The following is a 21,905-nucleotide window of genomic DNA, read 5'->3' as shown; positions in this document are numbered from 1 at the left end:
TAATTCATGATCACCCAAAACTGGAAGCAACCAAGATGTCCTGCAATTGGAAAGTGGATAGACAAACGGTCATAATCCGTATAATGGAATACTATTCAGCACAAAAAGAGAGAGAGAGCTATTGAGCCAAAAAGATGGAGAAACCATAAAGGCATATTGCTGAGCAAAAGAATCCAGTCTGAAAAGGCTGCATTCCGTCTGATTCCTACAACATGGCGTTTCAGAAAAGGCAAAATATTTTGACAGTAAAAAGATCAGTAGTTGCCAGGGATTCAGGGAACAGAGGCGAGGGAGGCAGAGGTGGTGCATGAGGGACTTCTAGGGCAGTGAAACTATCCTGTATGACACCATAATCGTGGATACGTGACATGATGCATCAGACAAGATCCATATAAACAGGAAGAGTGAATCTTAATGTGAATTATGGGCTAACTTAATGTATCAACACGGGCTCATCAATTGTAACAAATGTACCACAATAAAGCAAGACATTCATAATAAAGGGCAACTGCGGAATGGGGTGGGGGAGGGAATATATGGAACTCTATGTACTATTTATTCAACTGTTCTATAGACCTAAAACAGTAGTAAAAATAAAATCTCTTCTTTATTTTGAAAACCAAGTGGATGATTTTCTGAGCTTGACCTCTAACCCCCATTCTCTGCACGGACACAGTGTATTATTTGTAAGGTTTGAGAATACCCAGCATCTTTCTGTAACACAGCCACTGTCTAGGTGGAGAGACAGTGGCACTTGGTTTGTTTGGAACCTTGCCGAGACTTGGTTACCATTTCAGAAAGTCTCATCACCAATAGCAAGCTAGTGGTCCTTGAGTGGTGGGCTGACCACCCGTCCGCACTGTGCGCACATGGTTAGATTCACTGTGGTTTTATTTTTTTTTTCAAAGAATTTATTTATTTATTTGACAGAGATCACAAGTAGGCAGAGAGACAAGCAGAGAGAGGGAGTGGAGGAAGAAGGCTTCCTGCTGAGCAGAGAGTCTGACGTGGGGCTTGATCCCAGGACCCTGGGATCATGACCTGAGCCGAAGGCAGAGGCTTTAACCCGCTGAGCCACCCAGGCGCCCCTCACTGTGGTTTTACAAAGAGGGGGGCCCCCATCCCACTGCCCAACTGGGTCTGACCATTTATGTATTCAAACACACACTATTTTGTTACTAAATCCTTTTACTTACCCTGTGTAGTACAATTAGGACATTATACATACATTATACTGTGTGTGTGTGTGTGTGTGTGCGTCTGTACAAATATGTTTTATTACATATTAATTCACTGAGGAGAGCAACAGAGCGTTTGCTATATTTGTGATTAACTAAGTCTGAGAGTTGAGGACCTCTCCCTTGTTTTTTTTTTTTTTAAAGATTTTATTTATTTATTTGACAGAGAGAGAGATCACAGTAGGCAGAGAGAAGAGGGGAAGCAGACTCCCCGCCAAGCAGGGAGCCTGATGTGGGGCTCGATCCCAGGACCCTGAGACCATGACCTGAGCTAAAGGCAGAGGCTTAACCCACTGAGCCACCCAGGTGCCCCTGAGAAACTCTCCTTTAAATGGAAATCCAGACTCTTTCCTCCTGTCCTCACCAGCAATCTCAGCCAGCCTCCTGCTCCCTCAAGGCCTGCCAAAGGGATCTGTTTGTGTGTCTCAGAAGGCGCCAGCATTCCGGATTGCCTGGTCTTGGTATAGACTGTCTTCTCCCTAAAATGCCTTCACCTTCAGCTTCCTTCACTCACTGTTTCAACAAATGCTGTGTCCCCAGCTCAGTTCCTCCTGGCCTTTCTTTGAAAAACCTGAGCCATAGCTGTGGCCTCCCTGCAGTCCCTTTTAGTTAATTTTCCTTATTGCTTTTTTAAGATTTTATTTTGAAGTAAGCTCTACACACAACGTGGGTCTCGAACTCACAAGCCGGAGATCAAGACGCACATGCTGCTCCAGCTGAGCCAGCCAGGCGCCCTTACCTAATTGTCTTTCAATGATTCACTGTTCCAGAAATTAATTTTGAATTTATATTAAATTACAAACAAATTTATCTTTTATACTATTTATTAATTTATTCTTTTTAAAGCTTTTGTTTGTTTATTTGACAGAGAGAGTGAGAGCACAAGCAGGGGGAGCGGCAGAGGGAGAAGCAGGCCGGGGCTCAATCCCAGAACCCTGGGATCATGACCTGAGCCAAAGGCAGTCGCCCAACCAGCTGAGCCACCCAGGCATTCGGATACTTTTTTTTTTTTTAAAGATTTTATTTATTTATTTGACACAGAGAGAGAGATCACAAGTAGGCAGAGAGGCAGGCAGAGGGGGAGGGGGAAGCAGGCTCCCTGCTGAGCAGAGAGCCCCGATGCCAACTCAATCCCAGGACCCTGGGATCACGACCCCAGCCGAAGGCAGAGGCTTTAACCCACTCAGCCACCCAGGTGCCCCGTCCTATAATATTTTTTTAAAGTATAGTTGACACACAGTGTTACATTAGTTTCAGGTGTACAATAAACACATTTTTTAATTGAATAAATTATAAAAAATAAAATAAAAAATTATAAAAATTAAATCTTCCCTTATTTTAACAAACTTATATTCAATCTTCCCTTATTTTAACAAACTTGTATTTTAATTTATTAATGTTTAATGTTTATTTAATTCTAATAAATCTACATTTATATTATACATGTTATTTTTCAAAGAAAAGTGCATATCATTATCATAAATACAAAGAAGCCTCAATAGCCCTAAAAATAAGGCAACAATAAAAATAGAGAAGGAGGGGCACCTGAGTGGCTCAGTGGGTTAAGCCTCTGCCTTCGGCTCTGGTCATGATCCCAGGGTCCTAGAATCGAGCCCCACATCAGGCTCTCTGCTCAGCGGGGAGTCCGCTTCCCCCTCTCCCTCTGCCTGCCTCTCTGCCTACTTGTGATCTCTGTCAAATAAATAAATAAAATCTTTAAAAGAAAATCTTTTAAAAAATAAAGAAGGAACATAGATGTTATTAATTTCTTTTTTTTAAAAGATTTTATTTATTTATTTGAGAGAGAGACAGTGAGAGAGAACATGAGCGAGGAGAAGGTCAGAGAGAGAAGCAGACTCCCCGTGGAGCTGGGAGCCTGATGCGGGACTCGATCCCGGGTCTCCGGGATCATGACCTGAGCCGAAGGCAGTCGTCCAACCAACTGAGCCACCCAGGCGTCCCTATTAATTTTTATTTAAACAAAGTTGTCAGCAGCGGCCCTGAAGCCATCTCTTTGTCAGAGAAAGAGGGAGAGAGACCAACATGTGCTAGAAACATGTTAGCACCAAGTTGAGACTTTCCCCTTGACATATTTTGAAGGCTTGAAAGCAAACTGAAAAGAAAATAACTTTCTCTTTCAGTGTAATTTAATGCTGTCCCTTTTCTCCCTCAATCGCTGTATTTATTACAACCCATTTATCCAGGACCTGCTACCAACCTGGCAGGACCACGAGGTGTTTGCAGTAATAAAGCACTGGCCCAGACCAGCACAGTCGTCCCATAGACTCACAGTCGAATGGAGAAACACTCATGTAATCTGGAAGTGGTCGTGAAATTTCATTGCTTATGAAAGTAATTTGTGGTCTGGAGCCTCTCACTTCTCCAGCATCCCCTGTATGCACGGGAACTGCAAAGCAAACAGATCCATTTGTAAATTACTTGAGCTAGAGCAAATTAATTCCAAAATTGCAGCGGTTTATAATCTTTTAGAAGTTTTTCACAGGAAAAAAAAAAAAAAGTAGGAGGTGGGTGCGTCTTAATAGGTTTGATGTGACGTGACCTGGGGCCGCCCGAGAAAGTTGTTTGTTTGTTTGTTTGTTTGCTCGCTCGGCGGCAGCGCTGGGAGCACGTCTCCGGGTCACCCATTCCTCCTGAGCCTTTGCTTAACCCCTTGCTGCCCGGAACGCAGCTCAGCCTCACTGTCGCCAAGCCCGCCTGGACTCCCCAGCTGGGCCCACGCCTCCGCAGGGCGCCCCAAAGGCCCGATGCTTCCCCAGTCACCGCTTGGAGGAGAAGAAGGCGTCGGTCCGTCTCTCTTCCAGACCCGCCTGCGGGCTCAGACAGCACCGCACATGGCCCTCTCCTTGGCCTCCCGAAGCACCCAGCTCGGCGCAGCCCCCCAGGACCGCTGGTGACAGACGCTCAGGTTACCCCTGGACAAGCCAGCCCCGCCGCGGGCTCCCGAGTTACCCGGCGCTGCGCGGGTCCGACACCACCTCGAACTGCCGGAGGGACCGGGACCGCTCGCCAGCCCGGGGCGGGGGAGGGGCGGGGTACCTCCCCTACCGCCTCCCCCACCCCTCCCGCCGAGGTCCGTGACCCGCGACCGCGAGGCGGGGAGGCCCCGGGGACCTTCTCAGGTCAGCTGCCTCTCAGCCGCCCGGGACCACGAGGGCAGTCCTGGGTCCTCGAGCTCCAGCGGGTCCAAAGCGGGAGTCCAGAGTCCCGGCTAGGAGGAGGTGGGGAGGGGTGGTGCGACCCTCTGTCCCCGCCCCGGAGGCGGAGCGAGGTCCGAGCCTGAGGAGCCTGACACCGCTGGAAATCGGTCCCGGCCTTCCTCCCCTGCTCCCGCCTCTCCCCCGCCCCCGCCCCTTTCGGGGAGACCCGACCCCCTCCTTCTGTCCGCCGCCCACAAGACCCAGTATTCCCGATCCCCCGGCCCTCGGGCCCCGGCGTCTGTGCAGGTGCAGCGCGCCACCTCCCTCCCACCCCGGCGCATCCCTCTGGGCGGCCATGGCGCGAGGAGACGCCCCACAAGACAGGCGAGTTGGGGACCCGGTGGGGTGCGGACGGGGATCCGGGTGGCCGTGGCCAGCGCAGACCCGCTGCCTTCGGGCGCTCCGAGGCTCAAAGCAGACGAGATGGAACTACAATTCCCATCAGTCTCCTCCCTCAGCTACCTGAGCCAGGGTGATGGGGGTTGTAGTCCGCTCTGCGGAGGGGGCGGCCTGGCGGGGGGCGGGGAGGCGACGCGTCCTCAGGGTGACCTTCTGACTGATCCTCACAGCTACCACCTGGTCGGGATCAGCTTCTTCATCTTGGGCCTGGGCACGCTCCTTCCCTGGAACTTCTTCATTACGGCCATCCCGGTGAGACTCGGCTAGAGTGCCCAGCCTCATGGCCACAACCACCATCGCCTGGGACTCGAGGAGTACCAGGCGCTTTCCCACCGCGCCGCCTTTGACTCCTCATTATGCCTGTTTGCGCGTTTGTCCGCCGAAGCAAAGAGCCTCAGAGAGGGGAGGTGCCCCGCTCACAGATAGGAAACGTCAAGGTTTCAGGGACGCCCAGATCCTAAGGGGCAAGGCCACCAGCGGGGGCGGGAGCTGTGGGACTAGCCAAGAACTACCCACCCACCACCCCCGTTTGTCATTATTCCCTGGCGAGTCCTTCCTGGGCTAATCCACTCCCAAAGTGGGTTATCCAAGCCTTTGGTTTTCATTGAATAAAAACAAATTATATTCATTCATCCAACAAACAGTTAATAATGTGCATCTACTGTGAACCAGGCCCTGTTCTTGGCACTGGGGCTATAGGGGGAAACACAACAGAGGAAACCTCCGCCCTTTCGGAGCCCGCATTCTCTCAAGGGAAGGCAGAAACGTGGGGTTTGTATTCTCTTTAGGACTGAGTTATTCATACATATTCAGTGCAGCAACTTTCCAGATGCCTTTTCAGCGTCTGGCTCTCTGCTGGGCCCTGGAGACCCAAAGTTAAATCAGCTCCTGGTCTTGAGAAAGACTTGGGTGCCAAAGAGCTATTAATAATTTAATAGGGCACCTGCCACTCCAGGCTTGGAGCAAAGTCCTTTGAGTCCCCGGCGGGGGTGGAGGAGGGAGTAATTCCTTCTGCTTCATAGAAGAGGTGATTTGTAACTTGGGAGAAGGGTAGGTAAAGCATGGGTGTTTGGGGGTTAGGAGGTAGCGGGAGGAAAGGGAGAAGGCATTCCAGGTGGAGAAGACAGCCTCGTAAAGGCACTCAGGCAGGGGAATGCCAACCTGTTCGGAGAAAGGGCCAGAGCCTGGGGTACTAGAGCTTAGCAGCATGGAGCAGGAGATGCAACCCAACAGGGAGGCCAGGATCTGGTTCAGAAGGGCTCCCGCTGCTGTTTCAATATCTTGGGGCTTTGCCCTGAAGGCAACAGGGGCGAACCATGGGGGTGGGGAGGTGGAAGTTAAACAGAAGCTTAATGAATGTGTGTTCCAGAGGGAATACGGTTGGTCAGCACTTAGGCTGGGCCTGGCTTACAGTAGGCACTCAGTAAATCTTCAGGAGTCTGGAAGCTGCTGCAGGAATGGGGGTAGAGGCTGGAACCAGAGCTCTGCAGAGGAGGGGTGATTCAAAGATGGAGTAAGGCCCAAGCTGGGGGTTCTTAGGGCTTGGGCTCTGTCCCAGACATCAGCTGTTCAATTCAGGGAACATTGATCAAGCTCTGACTGTGTGCCAGGTGCTAGGATCAGTACAGGACAGACAGCTCCCGCAGACGTTAACTGAGCAATGGCAAGCAGGGGAGCAGACAGAGAGGAAAAGCTGGCGGGTTCCTCAGGGTAGGTCGGAGGGTGACCTGTACCCCCTCCCCTGGCATCCTGGCAGTACTTCCAGGGCCGGCTGGCAGGGGCCAACACCACCACCACCACCGGCACCCTGGACAGCAACCACACCGTCCCCGCAGACGCCTTCAACTTCAACAACTGGGTGACGCTGCTGTCCCAGCTGCCCCTGCTGCTCTTCACTCTCCTCAACTCCTTCCTGTACCAGTGGTGAGAGGCCCCGCCCCTCGGGCTCCCCGCAGGCCGCCCCTCTGTGGTGCTAAGGAAGCGCCATCCATCCCTGGGCCCAGGGAAGACCTCCCATCCTTCCTCCACTGCCTCTGCATGCCCCCTCCAGCTCCCGCTGTCCAGCCCTGAGCTCCATCTCTTGCCTGCCTCCGCGCCCCCCCCCGGGCCGGGGGTCCAGCCAATGCCCACTCCACCCCTACCTATGAGCAGCGTCCCTGAGACGGTGCGGATTCTGGGCAGCCTGCTGGCCATCCTGCTGCTCTTCGCCCTGACGGCGGCGTTGGTCAAGGTGGACATGAGCCCTGGGCCCTTCTTCTCCATCACCATGGCGTCTGTTTGGTTCATCAACTGTGAGCACCGCCTCCCCTCCCCACCTCACCACCTCCCCACCCCCTGCACCCCGGGCTTCAGCCGAGCCTCTTCTTTGTAACTGAAAAGGCCCAGCATATCCTAGAAGGAAAGACAGCAGCGGCTGCACTCCTATCCCTGAGGAGAAACTGAGCCCCAGAGGGAAGAGAAAAGTCACTTGTCCCAAACCCACAGTGACCTAAGATCAGGTCTCCTGGCCCCTAGTCCCTCAGACCTATGGCTGCACATGAGAAGAATGAATGGGACAGTGTTACACCAGGATGCCCAGAGTCTGATGCCTGCCCGACCTAGTCCAGGGTCTCCTGTGTACCCTGCCACCGCCTCTTCCAGGGAGCCTCTAAGGCCTGCCTCACTGAGCGACAGCCCCCACTCTTCTCCCTCCTCAGCCTTCTGTGCAGTTCTGCAGGGCAGCCTCTTCGGGCAGCTGGGCACCATGCCTTCCACCTACAGCACCCTCTTCCTCAGTGGCCAGGGCCTGGCTGGGATCTTCGCTGCCCTGGCCATGCTCATGTCCATGGCCAGTGAGTGGACTTGGGTGGTTGCGGCGCGGGGGGGGGGGGGTGGGAGGGGGAGGCGGAAGCGGCCTCTGGGATTCTGGGGAGCAGACAGAGTGTGCTAGGAGTGAGATGTCTTGGGTTCTGGGTAGAGATGGAGGTGATGGGAAGCTGGGGTTGGGTTTGGGGGTAGGGAGTGGGGCTCTTGGGCTCTATAGTGAGAGAATGATCAGGTGAGGGCTGGGTTAACTTGGGGCCTGGGGCAGGATTCCTGAGGCTGATGCTGGTAAGTGGCAGCAGCCTGGGGTTCAGGGAAGGGGGGACAGGGTTAAGATTCAGGTAAATTTGGTTGGAATCCTAATCCCACTGCTCCCCAGCCAAGGGCACTGGACACCTGTGTCAGTTTTCCCACCGAAATGCTTCTTAAGAGTTCCTCAGACTGTAGGGAGCGTGCAGTAAAAATGAGCACATAATAGGTGCTCAACAAAAGTGACAGGAAGGAATGAAAGAAGCAAAGGGCTGGGCTGGGGTCCTGCATGGGCTCCTGAGTTTTGTCAGCCAGCAGAGCGGAAGAGGCCAGGAGGTGAAGCTGAGAAGTGCATGATGGGAAGTGGGACGAGTCATTAGCCCCGCCCCTACCCCCGCCCATGGGAGCCAGGGGGACCAGCCCCCTCCACTCTGCAGCTGAAGTTTCTGCACAGGTGGCGTGGATGCCCAGACCTCCGCCCTGGGGTACTTCATCACACCCTGCGTGGGCATCTTCATGTCCATCGTGTGTTACCTGAGCCTGCCCCACCTGGTGAGCCTGGTACTGGGCTCGAGGCCCCACTTCAGAGCATCTCAGATACAGCTCTGAGTCTGAGGCCCTGCGAGAGGCCAGGGGAGGAGGAGGAAGGGACCTGATCCCCAGAGGAGTCAGCCACTGGGGGACGCCAGCCTCGCAGTCCACAGGGTGGAGAGGGAGCCAGACGCCTCCGCCACGCCAGGCAGAGCCAACGCTTTCCTTCTGCAGGAGTTTGCCCGCTACTACCTAGCCAAGAAACCGTCACAGGCGCCAGGGCAGGAGCTGGAGACCAAAGCTGAGCTCCTCCAGTCTGGTGAGTTCAGGACCCTGCGTGGCACTGCACGGCGGGGGGGGGGGGGGGGGGGGGGCACCAAGGGAGGCCAAAGCTACCTCCACAGGGAAGCATTTCCCCTCTGGGACACCTCCCAGCTGGAGTCCTCAACCCTAGTAGACTCGTGTGAGCAGACCCAGAAGAAATCCAGTGGGAGCAGAGCCATCCCTGTGGGTTTCGAGCGCCGGTTTCCCCCTCTGTAAAATGGGGAGACAGTGGAGCGCCAACACGCTAGTTCTGGGTCCAAATGCATTTATTCGGATCCCGGCCTCCGGCATCCAAGCTGGGTGACCTTAGGCAAGTCCCTTAACCCCCCTGAGCCTCCATTTCTTTATCTGGAAAGGAGTAGCAGGCAGATAATCTGTTTAAGGTGCTTAACTCTGCCCGACACACGTATGTGCTTCATAAGAAGTAGCTTAGCATATTTCCCTGGTTAATTCTCTTTGCCTACATCCCGGGCTGGAGGAGAGCCACTTGTTTTAACTGCTGGAAATCACTCTCCATGGAGCCTGGCTGCCACAGGCATGACCCTGACCTCCCCTCTTGCCCCAGATGAGAAGAACGGTATTCCCAACAGTCCCCAGAAGGTAGCCCTGACTCTGGATCTGGACGCTGAGAAGGAGCCAGAACTGGAGCCTGAGGAGCCCCAGAAGCCAGGAAAACCTTCAGTTTTCATTGTCTTCCAAAAGGTTCGGCTTGGATGTGGCCTCCAACCACCAGCCCTGGGGAAGAGAGAGCTACTCTCTCCAGGCCTCTCTAAAGACCCTTAAAATGGAGTGGGACCTTCATGCTCCCCTGGTCCACTTCAAGGTGCCAGAGTCATAGTGGGTCAGGAGCACAGCGAGGCCAGGCCTCGGGTGTCTTGCCTCCAGGGCCAGGGCTTGGAGGCTGGGGCTGCGTTTGGGGCCCTAGTTGGTGCCGCCTACTTACACCCCTGCCTCTGGCTCTCAGATCTGGTTGACGGCGGTGTGCCTTGTGCTTGTCTTCACTGTCACTCTGTCTGTGTTCCCTGCAATCACCGCCATGGTGACCAGCTCCACCAGTCCTGGGAAGTGGAGTGAGTGCTGGGAAGCAGAAGAGGGCGGGGCAGGGGAGAGGGCGGGAGGAGGGCAGAGGAATTAAGGGAGGAGGAGGGGGAGGGAGGAGGGACCAGGATGAGCCCTGTTTCTCTCCCAGGTCGGTTCTTCAACCCCATCTGCTGCTTCCTTCTCTTCAACATCATGGACTGGGTAGGACGGAGCCTGACCTCCTACTTCCTGTGGGTGAGCATACCTGGGCTGGGGGTACCTGACCCTTCCAGGAAGCAGCTGGGGATCAGAGGGTGTGAAAGAGCCCAGAAGGATGACCTCCCCAAAGTCGGACCAATCTAGGTCTGGCAACAGAACAGCTGGCCAAACGGTAGTGAGCTCCTGGCCCCTGGAGGTATGCAAGGCAGGGCTTGGACAATGAGCTCCTTGAAAGCAGAAGTCATGTCTAGTTGACCTGTGTCGCCAGCATCCAGCCCAGAGACCCTTACCTGGAGGTTCCTGTCCCATGTGAGAGGTTGGACAAGATTCCGAGTGTCCGGATTGCTTTTAGCCAAGGTGCTACTTCTCTAAATGAAGTCTTCCAAGGAGATAGAGTGAGGCAGACCAAAGAGGAGCTGCTCTGATCCCGGCTGGGCTGGGGTCTGGATCCCCAGCCTCCAATCTCATTCAGCAACCGCACCTGCCCCAGAGGGGTCCGTGGAACCCCCCGACGTCCTTGGAGGAGCCTAGCTGGGAAACCAGAGATGCTGTGTCAGGTCCCCCAGTTCTGCCGCACAGAGAGGAGCTCAGGAGGGAAGGAGGGGTTCGCCCCCGGCCGGTCCCTGATTGCTGGGTGGCCTCGGCCCAGCCCCTCCCCCTCCAGAGGCCTCCGTGCCGGGCCCTCCCCGGCACACGCAGAGTAGGAGGTCAGGGCAAGTGACAGAGTCCAGCCGGGGCGGGCTCCCGGGGACGGCCCTCAGCCCAGCTTCTGCCACAGCCGGACGAGGACAGCCGGCTGCTGCCTCTGCTTGTCGGCCTGCGAATCCTGTTCGTGCCACTCTTCATGCTGTGCCACGTGCCCGAGAGGTCCCGGCTGCCCGTCCTCTTCCCACAGGATGCCTACTTCGTCACTTTCATGCTGCTCTTCGCTGTCTCCAACGGCTATCTGATGTCCCTCACCATGTGCCTGGCGCCCAGGTCTGGGGGCAGGAGGGAGGGCCTGGGGCTGGGGAGGTGGGCTGGCGGAGAGGGGGCCCACTCGGCTTCTAGCCAGCCCGGCCCTAGCTGTCTCTAGGCCTCGCTTGTGGGCCCCCCCCTTCCCCCCGCCACTCTGAGCCACACTGAGCCTGCCTCGGGGCAGGAGCTGGGGAGATGGAGCCTGAGCAGGTGGGGCGGCTGAGGGCGTTGGGTTATGGGGAGACACATTCCTGCCAATGAAATAGCCCGCGGACAACTTCCAGAGACTCCCCTCTGGGCCTAGGCCCCAAAGCCTCTCCAAATTCTCAGTTGAACGTGGAGCTAATGTCTTGATCCAGTGGGAGATCATGGGCTCTTTACTTTAGGGACAATAGAGTTGAGAATCCAGAGAGAGTAAAGGTGACAGGGAGGACAAGGCTGGGACATTTTGTGGCGCTCGAAGGCAGTGGAATCTAGAATCCTCTAAAACTGGGCCTGCAGGAGCCCGAGAAATGTCCTTGACAGGGGCCTGGCTTGATAGATTGGGAAACTAAAGTCCAGAGAGAAGGGCCTAGTTACAGTGACCCGGAGGTGGGGTCAGCCCAGACTAGAGTTCAGGTGCCCTGTTGTAAGGGGAGCAGAGGGCACTGGCGTTGGGGTCGAGACTTGGCCTGGTGTCCCCTAAGAGTTCCTCCTCTTGTGTGTCCTAGGCAGGTGCTACCACACGAGAGGGAGGTGGCTGGCACGCTCATGACCTTCTTCTTGGCCCTGGGGCTCTCCTGTGGAGCCGCCTTTTCCTTCCTCTTCAAGGCTCTGCTCTGAAGTGTTCCGTCCAGGGCTCGCCCACAGCTCTCTCCTCGCTGCCCCTTGGGAGCTGAGACCCCAACGCAGGGGGAATGGCGAGCCAGGTTCAAGCCTCTGCTGGGCGGGGGCCCCTTGGTCTGGAGGTGCCAGGAGGAGGCGGGGTGCTCTCCTTCCCGGGCTGGTGTCCACTTGGGAGCTGCAAGGAAAAATTCACCAGCGGTCATTCTGACCCTCACCCAGGAATGGAGCCGACACACAGAGACGGACTATTTAGAGATGCGCAAGACCTCATCCCAAGGGCGCCGATCAGGGAAAAGACGGCCAGGAGTCTATCTGTTAATTTCAAGAAATGCGCTTGCTGATCTGTGGGGGTCGGAGGCCACCAGTGGGGTCTTGCCAAGGGTGTGGCTGGTGGGGCCCAGCCTCTGGCTGAGAGTGGGAGTGGGGAGTTGCTCGTCTCCCCAGGCTGCAGTAACCCCAGGATCAAATCTCTCAGACCCCAGGGCAGAGGATGCCAGGGAAGCTGAGGGCAGCGGGGAGAAGGAGCAGACATTAGGGATCTGAGGGTACTCACGGGACCCTGTGGGGCTTAAACAGTGTTTTCATTGCCAACACCTAACTGTCTCCACTCCCCAGAGCCTGGCTGGGCCTCGGTCTCGGAGCTGCAGTGGGCTTTCACGGGTGCGCGTCTCTTTACAGTGTGCAAAGCTCTTCTGTCCCCGAGTCACACTGAGACCTTTGGGGGGAGCCAGGTAGGGATCGTGCGCTCCCCGCGTGCAGGTGAGGAAACCAAGTCTCGGGGGGAAACGACTGGTCCGTGGCAGAGCCGGGACCCAGCCCCCACCCCCTCCTCCCTGGAGGTGCTGTTCTTCCTGCCCACTACCTGCTTCTCTTTCCTTCAAGAGGCTCAAGGCAGGAGTCCTAAGCGCTTACTCCACGTTTTGGCTGTTCCTCCCTCCAATCCTGCTCCTGGGTCTAATAACAACCTTCTTCATTTGTATAATTGGTTCACTGAGTCTTTATTTCCAAAGCGCTTTCAGCTCTATTGGCTTTGATGAGCCGGGTGGGGTAGGGCTGATTGTACCCATTTGACAGATGGGATAACTGAGGCCCTGAGAGGGTGGAGATCCCCAGGCATCCCTGTGCTGGGCCCTCTTGAGCACCTAGTGGCCTGCGCTCCCGGGCAGAGCACCCGGCTGCGTGAACTGCTGTCACTCTCTCCCTCCACTGGGGTCCTCTGCCTCCCCAGCCCTGCCCCTTCTCAAAAATGGAGCCTCGGGAGGTAGTCGGTGAATTTCCCGGAGGGATGGACAAGAGTCCTGCCTCATCACATGCCTGTACCATCCTGCCCAGCCCAGAGAAAAGCGAAGCCATCAGAGGCACCAGCCTTTCTGCCCACGTGCCCTCCCGCCTGCCAGGAACGTTCACTGAGCAGCTATTAAATACCCGGCCCTGAGCCAGCACGGGTTCCCTGCTCAGAGGTGAGATAGGACCTTGGGGGCTGAACTGAAGCCACAGGGCAGAACCCCCAAGGGAGGGTTCATTCCTTTGACTACTGTTCACTGTGCCAGACTCTGGTGAGCCTGACACAAAGGAGACAGGTCCCCGCCCCAAGGCCATGGGACGTAGAATGTGACATATAACGCGGGAGGGGGTCTGTGAGGGCCCTTCAGAAGTATGGAGTGTAAGAGTCCAAAAAACGATGCTCTGGAAAGTCAAGGCGGCAGCTCTGAGGAAGTGTCCCCTCTGCGGGGCCTCAAAGGAAGGAAAAATGAGTCTTAGTCTTTGTTGTGTCCCTCCCCTACCCCCGCAAACACACACAAAGCCCAGGTGGGGGAGGGGCGTCCAGGCAGAGACACAGGGCAGTGGCATGGACACAGCATATTCAGGAAACTCAGGGAACAGTGGGGACTTCTGGTTGGGGGGATTGGGGAGCCCCTAAGATGTGAGAGAGCCAGAGGGGAGAGGATGAGGCTGGAGCAGTGGGTTGGGGACCAATGATGAAGGACCTTAGCGATGAGGCGTAAATTGGGGATTAGACAGAGGAGAGATCCAGGAGAGAAAAGGGTGGTTGCCTCTTCAGAGGCCGCTTAACCTAGTGGTTACGTGCGGGTGAGCTGGTCCAGCATTCTTTTCTTTCTTTCTTTCTTTCTTTTTTTTTTTTAATAGAAAGTATTTCGGGGATTTTTTTTTAGATTATTTATTTATTTATTCAACAGACAGACATCACAACTAGGCAGAGAGGCAGGCAGAGAGAGGAGGATGCAGGCTCCGCTCCCCGCTGAGCAGAGAGCCTGATGCGGGACTCGATCCCAGGACGCTGGGATCATGACCTGAACTGAAGGCAGAGGCTTAAACCACTGAGCCCCCAGGCGCCCCTGATCCAGCATTCTAGGTTCAAAGCCAGGTCCTTTCACTGACAAGCATTGGGAATGGGGACTTGCCCGTCAGTGCGTGGAGTCCTGGGAGAGGGTGGGGATGAGGTACAGACAGACGTCTACCAAACGGGGCTTGTAGTCCTAACGGAATCTTGTGCAGACCACGAGGCCGCGCCGGACCGCCTGGCTGGGAACGGTGAGAACAGGACCACTCCCGCCCTGGGCCCCTTCTCCTTCTCCACCTTCACAGACTGTTGCTTTTTTTTTTTTTTTTGGACAGACAGAGATCACCGGTAGGCAGAGAGCAGGCAGAGAGAGAGGAGGAAGCAGGCTCCCCACCGAGCAGAGATCCCAACGCGGGGCTCGATTCCAGGACCCTGGGATCATGACCCGAGCCGAAGGCAGAGGCCCAACCCACTGAGCCAGGCAGGCGCCCCCAGACTGTTGCCTTTTGAACTCAAAGGTCCCCAGACCTGCCAGACCCACCCTTGCAGGCCAGGCAACAGTCCCAGGGAACCCATCGGTGCTGGTCTACAGTCTTCGAGAGCAAGCCCACGCTGGGCTGAGTGGTGGAGGGAGGATGGGCCCAGAAAGAGGACACTCATCCCTCAGATGTCCTTTTTTTTTTTTTTTTAAAGATTTTATTTATTTATTTGGCAGACAGATCACAAGCAGGCAGAGAGGCAGGCAGAGAGAGAGGAAGGGAAGCAGGCTCCCTGCCAAGCAGAGAGCCTGATGTGGGGCTCGATCCCAGGACCCTGAGATCATGACCTGAGCCAAAGGCAGAGGCTTTAACCCACTGAGCCACCCAGGTGCCCCCTCGGATGTCCTTTTGATGTCACATTGCAATTCCTTCTTCCCATCCTCCTTCCTGGTAGACTCAGCCCAACCTGCCCATTCAGTCAGGATGCAGCCGGCTTTCGGTGCCAGAAACATACAGAGGCCGATGCGCAGCGTCTGTCCGTTCCTCTCCTGGTGCCCAGTCCCTGCCACATCCGCAGCCTGACAGTCCTGCCCGCACGCCCTCAGAAGCAGCCGGCTGCCATCAGCAAACACCTGTAGAGGGCGCTATGTGGCAAGCCCTGAGATAGGGACACAAACATTGGAAGGCCAATCCTTGCCCTCTAGATTCTCACCCTTTTATGAGGAGGAGGACTGGTTTGTGAATTGATTCAACTTTCCAATGGAAAGGCAAAGGGTTGTCAGATAGATTAAAAAATGATGCATCGGGACACCTGGGTGGCTCAGTGGGTTAAGCCTCTGCCTTGGGCTCGGGTCATGATCTCAGGGTCCTGGGATCGAGCCCTGCATCGGGCTCTCTGCTCAGCAGGGAGCCTGCTTCCTCCTCTCTCTCTCTCTTTCTCTCTGCCTGCCTCTCTATTTACTTGTGGTCTCTGTCAAATAAATAAATAAAATCTTAAAAAAAAAATGATGCAACCGTATGCTGTTTACCAGAAACTCACCTTAGAGCAAAAAACACAAACGAATTGAAAAATGAAAGAATGAGAAAAGGTATTCCATGCCAATAGTCATCAAAAGACAGCCAGAATGAATATACTAATATCAGACAAAGGAGAGTTCATGTCAAGAATTATTTAAGATGGGGCACCTGGGTGGCTCAGTGGGTTGAGCCTTTGCCTTCGGCTCAAGTCATGATCCCAGCGTCCTCGGATCGAGCCCCACATCGGACTCTCTGCTCAGCAGGGAGCTTGCTTCCCACCCCCCCTTTGCCTGCCTCTCTGCCTACTTGTGATCTCTGCCTGTCAAATAAATAAAATCTTTTAAAAAAAGAATTATTTAAGAGACAAAGGAGGATGTTATATATTCATAAAAGGGTAAAATAATTATAAACACATGCACACCTAACAACAAAATCCCAAAAAGCATACGAAACAAAAATGGATGAATTTGAAGGAAAAATACACATTTCTATAAGAATAGTTGGACACATCAATGCCCCACCTTCAATGAGGGACACAACAACCGGACAGAAGATCAAGGATGCAGAGGACCTGAGCACACCATCAGGCCAAGCAAACACACACAGAGCACTCACCTACAACAGCAGAACATAGGTACCTCCTTCTCGAGCGCCCAAGAAACATCTCCCAGAATAGATCACCAAGTAGGACACCAAGCAAAACTGCGCTACATTTTAAAAAATTGAAATCTTACAAAGTATCTTTTCTAATCACGATAGAATAAAACTAGAAACCAATAACAGCAAGAGGACAATTCCCAAATATGTACCAATTAACATATTTGGAACTAATGGGTTAAAAAAGAAGTCAAAAGATATGGAAACAGCCCAAGAGTCCATTGATGGATGAACAGATAAAGAAGATGTGATACACACACACACACACACACACACACACACACACACAGAGGAACATTACTCAGACATAAAGAAGAATTTTTTTTTCCCTCTCATGAAAGAACCTAGAGCGTATTATGCTAAGTGAAATAAGTCAGAGAAAGACAAACACCGTATGATTTCACTCTTTTGTGGAATCTGAAAACCAAAACAAGCAAAAAAACCCAAAAAGCAGACCCATAAATACGGAGAACAAAGAAGAAGGGGACGAGAGGATGAATGAAATAGGCAGTGAAAGACCCCTGCCCTGGAGAGTCCCCTCCCTTAAGAGATAAATAGGATGGCTTTAGATGTCCTGACAGCAGCCCAGGGTGGCACATGTGCAATTATCAAGACAGAATGTTGTGTGTACATCCCAGACTATCACAGGACTAATAAAGGATATGAATGCCCAGATTAAGGCTCTACAAGGTCCCTCTCTCTCTTTTAGCGAATGGTTAAGTTCCTGGTTTGAAGGAGGACTATGGCCAAATCTCCTTTTCGGGCTTCTTATTCTTATCGCCTTATTAACCTTAATACGTTGCTTTGTTCCATGTTTCTCTACTTGGTGCCGAGACTCCATTGCTACAATGACTTCACCACGACAGACGATCCTTGTCGCGTGCGAGAATGCCTCTTCACTGTCAGCACTGGATTCAGCTGCCTCCACCTTTCGTAACTCCCTTATACATTCCTACCCTGATCAATATCGACCCCAGTAGGTAGGGACAGCTCTACGCCCCTATTCAGCACGAAGAAGTTACAGAAGATGAGACCTTCCACCTTCAAACACCTTAAAGATTTAAGGGTCAAAATTGTTCAGGGGGGAATGATGAGGGAGCAGGAGGCTGGCTGAGGACAAAGCAAAAGCTGGCGCCTTGCACCCCCCCCTTTCATCCGCTCCCCTCCATATGTGTAGCATTCCTCAGGCACCCCTGACTGCCATAAAATGATAAATAGTTAACTTGCTGAGATCGCAATCCTGCAAGACAGGAGTCTCCCTTGGTTTGCAAATTTCCTTAAGATTACAACAAAGAAGTTACCTTATCAATAGCCCTAATGTCACCCTCCCCTCCATAAAAACCGAAGGAGATGGAAGTGGAAGGAAAAGTAAATAAAGTTAAGTTTCTTCTAAACCTAAATCTCATTAACAAGGATGCTTGATAGCAGGAATGTAACATTCCACCAGGAGACTCCCAATTGTCTTTACTTGATAAGTAACCAGGCCTTCAATATCCTGGTAGTGCTTTTTTTCGCATGCGTGGGCTAACCGGCCAGTTCTGCTTCTGTAAGATTGCTTTGTCTGCTTTTCTCGCGGGGTCCCCTGACCCAATCCACTGACGCCAAGTATGCCTGTTCAAAGGATCAATCAATCAGCGCCGTCCCCACCCAAAACTTGTTTGTACCTGTCTATAAAAACCCCGCTTTCCCCTCGGTCGGTGTGCTCGGTTAGCTGGAGCTGCCGACCACCCGCCGGTACCTGCGTCCCAATAAACCTCTTGCTGTTTGCATCCAGTGGCAGTGTTGGATTCTTGGGTAAGGGGATCCGTGGGTCTTTCAGCAGAAGGAATGAAGCGGTGCAAACTTCCACCTGCAGACAAGTAAGTCATGGAGACGAAAAGTATGGCATAGGGAGTACAGTTAAGAACGTTGTATAACAGGGCACCTGGGTGGCTCGGTGGGTTAAAGCCTCTGCCTTTGGCTCAGGTTATGATCCCAGGGTCCTGGGATCGAGCCCCGCATCAGGCTTGCTTCCTCCTATCTCTCTGCCTGCCTCTCTGCTACTTGTGATATCTCTCTCTCTCTCTCTCTCTCTCACTCTGTTAAATAAATAAATAAATAATCTTAAAAAAAAAATCTCCCCTCGAAAGAAAGAAAATCAAAAGAGAAATTGGAAAATGCCTTGAGACAAAAGAAGATGAAAACACCACACACTGAAAGTTATGGGATGCAGCCCGAACAGTGCTGAGAGGAAGTCTGTCGGTGTGAATGTCTACATGAAAGAGGAAGAAGGAGTCACCTGGCTGCCTCAGTCGATTGAGCCTGAAATGCTTGATCTCAGGGTCCTGAGTTCGAGCCCCACTGGGTAGAGATTACTTTAAAAAAAAAAAGATAGAAAGAAAGGAAGGAAGAAAGAAAGAAGGAAGGAAAGAAAGCTCTCAAGTCAGTAATCTGACTTTATACCTCAAGCAATTAGCAAAGGAAGAGCAAATAACTAGCAGAAGAAAGAGAAAATAAATACTAGGGTGAAGAGAAACACAGTGCGGGATAGAAAACAGAAAATCAATGAAACTAAAAGTTATTTGTCAACAAAATTGACAAATTTTTGACTAGACTAAGAAAAAAAGAGGAACTTAACGTTATTAAAATCAGAAACAAAGGTGGGGTCATTACTACTGTTTATACAGAAATAAAAAGGATTATAAGAGAATACTATGGACAGTTGTATGCCAACAAATGAGAAACCTAGATGAAATTAATAAATCCTAGAAATACACAAACTACCAAAACTGATTCAAGAAGAAATAAGACGTCTGAACATACAAGAAATAACAAGATGTGGGGCACCTGGGGGGTTCAGTCGGTTGAGCCGCTGCCTTCAGCTTGGGTCGAGATCCCGGGGTCCTGTGATTGGGGTCCCCTGTGGGGCTCCTTGCTCGGCGGGGAGCCTGCTTCTCTCTCCACCTCTGCCTGCCACTCTGCCTGCTTGTGCGCGCGCGCTCTCTCTCTCTCTCTGACAAATAAATAAATGAATAAAATCTTTTAAAAAAGAGAACAAAAGGAATAACAAGATAGGATCGATAATCAGAGAAGTCCCAACAAAGAAAATTTCAGGAGCTGGTGACTTCACAGGCTAATTCTACCAGTCATTCAAAGAATGAGCACCAGGGGGCCCTGGTGGTTCAGTTGGTTGAGCATCTGCCTTTGGCTCAAATCATGATCCCAGGGACCATGGGTCAAGTCAATCCTCAGGCTCCCTGCTCAGTAGGGAGTCTGCTTCACCCTCTGTCCCTCTTCCTACTGATTCTCTCTCTCAAATCAATAAAATCTTAAAAAAAAAAAAAAAAGAATGAACACCAAAACTCTCAAACTCCTCCAAAAAAATACAAGAGGGCAGAACATACCCTAACTCACTCTATGAGACCAACACTACCCTGATGCCAAAGCCAGATAAAGACATCACAGGAAAACTTAATAACGAATATCCCTTATGAATACAGATGTAAAAATCTCAATAAAATGCTAGCAAACAGAACCCAGCAGCTCATTAAAGGGACTATATACCACGACCAAGCTTGATCTACTCCAGAATGCAAGGGGGTTCAACATAAAAAAACAATTAATGTAACACACCACATTAATAGAACGAAGGGAAAAAGCTACAAGGTCATCTCCACTAATGCAGAAGAAAACATTTGACAAAACCCAACACCATTTCAAGATAAAAACACTCGGGACGCCTGGGTGGCTCAGTCACTAAGCATCTGCCTTCGGCTCAGGTCCTGATCCTAAGGTCCTGGGATTGAACCCTGCATCAAGCTCCCTGCTCAGCAGAAAGCCTGCTTCTCCCTCTCCCACTCCCCCTGTTTGTATTCCTTCTCTCATTGTCTCTCTGTCAAATAAATATAATCATTTAAAAAAAAAAAAAGCGGGGGTGCCTGGGTTTCTCAGTGGGTTAAAACCTCTGCCTTTGGCTCAGGTCATGATCGCGGGTTCCTGGGATCGAGCCCCACACCGGGCTCTCTGCTCAGCAGGGAGCCTGCTTCCTCCTCTCTCTCTGCCTGCCTCTCTGCCTACTTGTGATCTCTGTCAAATAAATAAAATCTTAAAAAAAACAAAACACTCAATGAACCAGGAATAGATGGGAACTTCCTCAACCTGATGACACACATTTATGAAAAATCCACAACTAATGTCCTATTCGATGATAAAAGACTCACAGCCTCTCCCTAAGATAGGAAAAGGCCCACTTTTACCATTTCATCTGCTTAATTCTGCACTGGAAGTCCTAAATACAACAATGGAAAGGAGGAAGTGAAACCATCCATGTTCACAAATGATAAAATACACATACAGGAAAAAAAAAATCCTAAAGAATACACATACACACACACTTAGAGCTAATAACCAAATTCAGCAAAATTAGAGGTTCAAGATCAACACACAAAATTCCGTTGTATTTCTTTCTTTTTTTTTTTTTAAGATTTTATTTATTTGACAGATCACAAGTAGGCAGAGAGGCAGGTAGAGAGAGAGGAAGGGAAGCGGCTCTCTGCTCAGCAGGGAGCCTGATATGGGGCTCGATCCCACGACCCTGGGATCATGATCTGAGCCAAAAGCAGAGGCTTTAACCCACTGAGCCACCCATTGTATTTCTATACACACAATTCTGACACTAATTCTGATGCGTGGGCTTCCCCCTCACACCAAGCAACTCCCGACACCACCCGAGCGCCCTTCAACGCAACTCAATTCTGACACCATCTACCTGGAGACAGCAGCAGGTCCCACGGCTTGCTGGCGCAGTCCCACAAGACGGCACACCCCGCCCCCCCCCTTCAGATGCCCATCACAAGTTCTGGTTGTCACCTGTGCTCCTGATGGACTGGCAATACCTCAGAGGTTCCAGCCGCCACCCCCTCACTGGATTTGATTGATTTGCCTCCGCAAATCATAGCACTCAGGAAACTGTTTTACTGGCTGGGTTACAGATTTAACACAAAAGGGTATGAATCAGGAATGGCCAGATAGAAGAGATACATAGGGAAAGGTATGTGGAAAGCAGACCCCTGATTAATGGTTTTCCACTCTGGTCTTTTTTTTTTTTTTTTTAAGATTTTATTTATTTATTTATTTGAGAGAGATAGAGCACAAGCACAGGGAGCAGCAGGCAGAGAGCGGGAGAAGCAGGCTCTCCGCTGAGCTGAGCAGGGAGCTGATGCGGGGCTTGATCCGAGGATCCCTCGATCATGACCCAAAGGCCGATGCTTAATGCCCCCAACGCTGGTCTTTGAATCTCTCATGCTTCACTCCATCACACTGGGGAGCCAGGGTCGCTATCCAGGTCCTCCTATCCAGATAGCAGGCTGGACCTTCCATGTAGCTTTCCTTGACCTTGACACTTCAGTGAGAGGGTCACTACTTTTCAGTCTCTCCTCAAGCTCCGGCCACTCGGGACACTTCAGAAGCTTCTGGCTCACCCATTCAACAAGCTCGTAGTGATGGCGGCTGCGTGGCCAGCAACCCTGCCACTACCAAATTCCAAATTCCACCAATTTACACAGAACGGTGGAACCTTGTAAGGGGCTTCTCTAATTACCGCAGATAATACATTGGCTCGCAATTTGGCATCAACCAGAATTCCAATCCGGGTCTTCTACGTGCATCTGAGCCCCGGGCCCTCTTCCCA

The 21,905-nt window shown here is 52.1% G+C and overlaps 1 protein-coding gene across 2 annotated transcripts; it reads left to right on the top strand.

Moving 5' to 3' along the window:
- The first annotated feature begins 4,465 nt into the window (after positions 1 to 4,465).
- Positions 4,466 to 12,761, top strand: SLC29A2 (solute carrier family 29 member 2). 2 transcript variants are annotated; one of them, XM_032357511.1, is made up of 12 exons: positions 4,466 to 4,780; positions 5,026 to 5,107; positions 6,612 to 6,778; positions 7,007 to 7,146; positions 7,552 to 7,686; positions 8,361 to 8,458; positions 8,672 to 8,756; positions 9,327 to 9,463; positions 9,726 to 9,831; positions 9,951 to 10,036; positions 10,896 to 10,978; positions 11,668 to 12,761. In XM_032357511.1, the coding sequence occupies exons 1-12, from the start codon at positions 4,752 to 4,754 to the stop codon at positions 11,777 to 11,779; spliced, it is 1,260 nt and encodes a 419-aa protein (XP_032213402.1). In that variant the 5' UTR covers positions 4,466 to 4,751; the 3' UTR covers positions 11,780 to 12,761. The 2 variants fall into 2 exon arrangements, with proteins under 2 accessions (XP_032213402.1, XP_032213401.1); XM_032357510.1 differs by having other exon boundaries at positions 10,779 to 10,978.
- The last annotated feature ends 9,144 nt before the right edge of the window (positions 12,762 to 21,905 follow it).

The sequence above is a fragment of the Mustela erminea genome, chromosome 9, assembly GCF_009829155.1.
Source record: "Mustela erminea isolate mMusErm1 chromosome 9, mMusErm1.Pri, whole genome shotgun sequence".
NCBI lineage: Eukaryota > Metazoa > Chordata > Mammalia > Carnivora > Mustelidae > Mustela > Mustela erminea.
The sequence above is the reverse complement of the archived record's forward strand: the minus strand, read 5'-3'. Positions and strand labels throughout refer to the sequence as shown.